Source organism: Etheostoma spectabile, chromosome 5, assembly GCF_008692095.1.
Source record: "Etheostoma spectabile isolate EspeVRDwgs_2016 chromosome 5, UIUC_Espe_1.0, whole genome shotgun sequence".
Classification (NCBI taxonomy): Eukaryota; Metazoa; Chordata; class Actinopteri; order Perciformes; family Percidae; genus Etheostoma; species Etheostoma spectabile.
The window spans coordinates 6,814,454-6,818,531 of NC_045737.1; the positions used below are offsets into that span (position 1 = coordinate 6,814,454).

At 40.3% G+C, this 4,078-nt stretch overlaps 1 protein-coding gene across 8 annotated transcripts in view; it reads left to right on the forward strand.

Annotated features, from left to right (window-relative positions):
• LOC116689702 (uncharacterized) overlaps positions 1 to 4,078 on the forward strand; it is a 47,214-nt gene that overhangs the window by 10,515 nt on the left and 32,621 nt on the right. For all 8 annotated transcript variants that reach the window (XM_032516302.1, XM_032516295.1, XM_032516299.1 and 5 more), the window contains exon 5: positions 1,855 to 1,989. In XM_032516302.1, coding sequence (XP_032372193.1) covers positions 1,855 to 1,989 — 135 coding nt within the window. The remainder of the gene's footprint in view (positions 1 to 1,854; positions 1,990 to 4,078) is intronic.

Consider the following 4,078-nt stretch of genomic DNA (forward strand, 5'->3'; position numbering starts at 1 on the left):
GAGCCACTCTGGGGAGATCTCAAACGTGCTGTTCATGCAAGACGACCAAAGACTTTGCATGAACTGGAGGCATTTTGCCAAGATTAATGACAACTATTACTAAAGACTGCACGCTGTCATTGATGCTAAAGTTGACAATACACAGTATTATGAACTAAGGGTATGTAGACTTTTGAACAGTGGTCGGTTCATTTTTTTCTGTGTTTTGTTTATGATTGTGTCATTCTGTTCAATTAAACCATGTTCAAACAGATCGATGTGAATCCCATAGCAGATAAAAGACTTGTGTTTTGCCTGATCACTCATGTTTTCTTTACACATGGTACATGTATTACCAATTCTTCAAGGGTATGGAAACTTTTGAGCACAACTGTAAGTAATAGCATACATTTTATACTAGATGGTTTACTGTAATTCAAATTACATCAGTTGAACTCTACTTAGGGTGTCTTCCCAAATACTCGTGTCTGATCAACAGAGTAGTACATTTGCAGTGTGTGTGTGTGTGTGTGTGTGTGTGTGTGTGTGTGCGTGTGTGTGTGTGCGTGTGTGTGTGTGTGTGTGTGTGTGTGTTAAGTCAGTTACTGCCTGCCAAACAGGTACTCAAGTTGCCAATGTTCAGCAGCTCTGTGAAGGTTGGGCAGAAGACATGACTGATCTCTGTTCAATAACACTGCTACTTTTCTTCTCTGCTGTCTCTCACTGTGATTTACAGAAAGACTAGAGACACATATACAAAAAGAGAGCTGATTAGAGTAGGAGAGAGATGTAGTGTATGTAGTCCAGTTCCAGTTTTTAGGGGAGTTCAGTAGCTCAGCTCAGTTCCTTATCTTCATAAACTAAAATCAAATGTTATCAGGGGACACATAACATTTTAACTGAGCATTAGCTACTTATGGTTATATTGGCAACATTTCAGCTTTTCTTTACAGTAAATGTACTATCTATATTTGTACTGTACATTTTCTACAAATTGCATATAGTTTTGAGTTGTCTTGATTAAAATGAGACAAAGAGGAAATATTTGGTGGAGCATAAAAAGCACAAAAATTTGAACCAAAAATAGCTTGCATGACCATTGTCCCAAATGTTGCTGTTGCCTTTCATTAAATGTAATGATTTACTAACCATAGGCCTATGTTGCACAAACAATTGAAGACCAAAAGAACATCTCTGAGTTGGGATACAGTTTTTCCGGTTAGCTTTTTACAATGGCGGAGCCAAATAAATACTGCTGGACCAAGTCTCTCCGCAACCTGCCTGAAGTCAACTACAACGCTGTGATTCAGATTGTAAAAAAAAACAACACTACTCAAAGTAAAAAAAACATTTTGAAAACAGCAAAAAAAGGCAAAAGGTACAAGACCGGGTACAGAAACAATGGTAAAATCTTGCTCTAGCTGTTCTATGGTAACAGCGAGGTGGACCAATCAGAGACGTTGCTGTTACACTTAGGACTGTGGGTAGTGTAGTTTTTCTCCATAAGATCACAGATAAAACATGCTTTTCTTAAAACAAGGTGGATTTCCTACAGACAAACTTTTGTTTCACAACCACGTAGCTCGTGGTCAGTCTACCTCAGATGCTTTAGATATTATGGCTGATAATCTAAATCCTTCTGGAGAAAGGGACTGTTGACCAGAAGTTCCGCAAGCAGGAAGTGTGATATAGGCCTTTTGTAGTACCTCAGTGATGGCGCTGTGTACATACAGTGTAAAGTCTCACCTTACCGGATTTTACACACAAAAACAAAGTTTTCTTTTGTTATTGAACCAAGACTGAACATACATGAACAAGAGCCAAAGTGTGCATCCTGACACACCCAAATGTGTTTGTGTGTTTATGTGTCCACAGAGGCCTTGCAGCTACAAAGTGAAGCTTTGTGGATCAAACATGGCCGTCGGTCAGCACAACTGGACGAGCTCATAAGATCCTTGGAGCGTTGGAGTGATGTTACTGCAGGTCAACATGTTGCGGCGAAGCTACAAGGTACATATTTTATTATTTGTTTTATTTACCTTTAACCAGGAAGAGACTCTCTGAGATTAAACATCTCTGTTTCAAGAGTGTCCTGGCCAAGACAGGCAGCAGTACAACCACACATACATGCAAACACGAAACACTAAAAACATAAAACAACTGAAACAGCAAATCCCTTAAAGTCAACCACAATCCTTAACACAAGACAAAACATCTACAGCCAGATGTGGCGGCCTCCAAGTCAATCAACATCCTCTTAAAAGCAACCAATGAGACCAGGTCATTAAGTTTCATGGATTTCTGTAACTTGTTCCATGTAGAAGGAGCAGTAAACTTAAACGGCTTTTTCCCCAGTTCAGTTCTAACCTTTGGAACAGACGAAAGAAAAAGATCCTGGGAATGAAAATTGCAAGTCCCGATACTATTTACGCTGACATAGGTCAGAAGGAAGGATGGAAGTAGACCTGAAATAGCCTTGTATATGATGATGTACCAGTGTTGAAGTCGCTGTGTTGATAGAGAAGGCCATCCAACACGTTCATACTGTCACAATGGTGAGGGCTTAAAAGCAACGGTCAACAGAACTCAACACCAATGAGACAAGACGTACTTGTTTGTAGCTGGATATATCATTTGTTTCATGTAAATATGAATGTGGATGACGTTAGTGATAGTGAGATGCTTGCTACAGTTGCATTTCTATTGATGAATCGGCAAAAACACGTTTTATTACTCTGATTCACGGCTGTGTTCCAACACTCCCTCTCTCTCTCTCTCCTCCATATAACGTTACCGTGCTTTCTGGCGGTTGTTGAAGCTCCGTCTAAAACTCTGCCATTTTGTACAGCAGTTTGTAACATAAAAATAAAATGGATTATTGATCATTTTATTTCTATAGTTTGTAGCTGATTTTATTTTACCAGGTAACTTATCTGTTGAAACAGGAGACCGCTCTTACATTCTAAAACCAGCGTCTGCAACTTGAACAGCTAAGTTGCAGCAACACCATCAGCTGGTTTGAGTCGAGCTGAGATAGGCCGGTTGAGAATTTTAAAATGAATGCCCTGTTGATATCTTCTGTAATAGACGCGATGACGGACTCTACACATCTCAATACTCCAGCGCCAGACAACTTTGTTGTAAACAAATTCAACCCAACGGCTCTTTGGTGACGTGGTTGATTCTGTTACTGTTGATCATCTGTCCATCATTGTATAAAGGCTGCTCTGACAATTTGATTAGTCCGAACAGCTCTTGTTGAAGCATAGTTGCTCCATAACGGATCAAGTCCAGACCGAACTTCCCAACCTCAAATGTTGTGGACGGGGCTAAGTTTGGCTGGCATCCAGGCTACAACTCGGGTACTCTAGCTATATAATTCAATGTGAGTACACAAATTTGGAAATGACATAAAATGCTTGTCCTTAGTAGCCGTGATAAATTAGCCTGTAGCTAATACTTACCTGTTCAGGAGGAAATTAGCCAACTCTGCATCCTTTTGGGCTCTAGCTGTCTCCACCTTTCAGATACAGCTCCAAAATTTACCTGTGGATTGTTACATCTCTGGTCAAGCAGCTGTTAGAAACATGCCAGTTTTTTTTTAGGTTGGTTAGAATTTATCTCTGTTGATCCCGTTCATTTGTTCGCTGCTTTCATGGCTGTACTAACGTTACAGCTGTAGCGCGCTAGGTTTAAATTTTTACAGGTATATCTGGCAACCCGTACTGCTGTCAAACTGGCCAATTGATAACTACACAGGACAAAACACAAACAGAAATTTCATCACGGAACAGAAATTTCAAAAGGAGAAAACACTGACATTAGCACAGTTGTCAGAAGTATTTTAACTTAGAATGTTTCCTTAAAAGGTCCCATGGCATGAAAATTTCACTTTGAAGTTTTTGAACATTAATATGTGTTCCCCTAGCCTGCCTATGGTCCCCCAGTGGCTAGAAATGGCGATAGGTTTGAACCAAGCCCTGGTTATCCTGCTCTGCCTTTGAGAAAATGAAAGCTCGGGGGGGCCGATCTGGAATCTTGCCTCTTATGACCTCATAAGGGGAAAGGTTACCTCCCCTTTCTCTGCTTTGCCCACCCA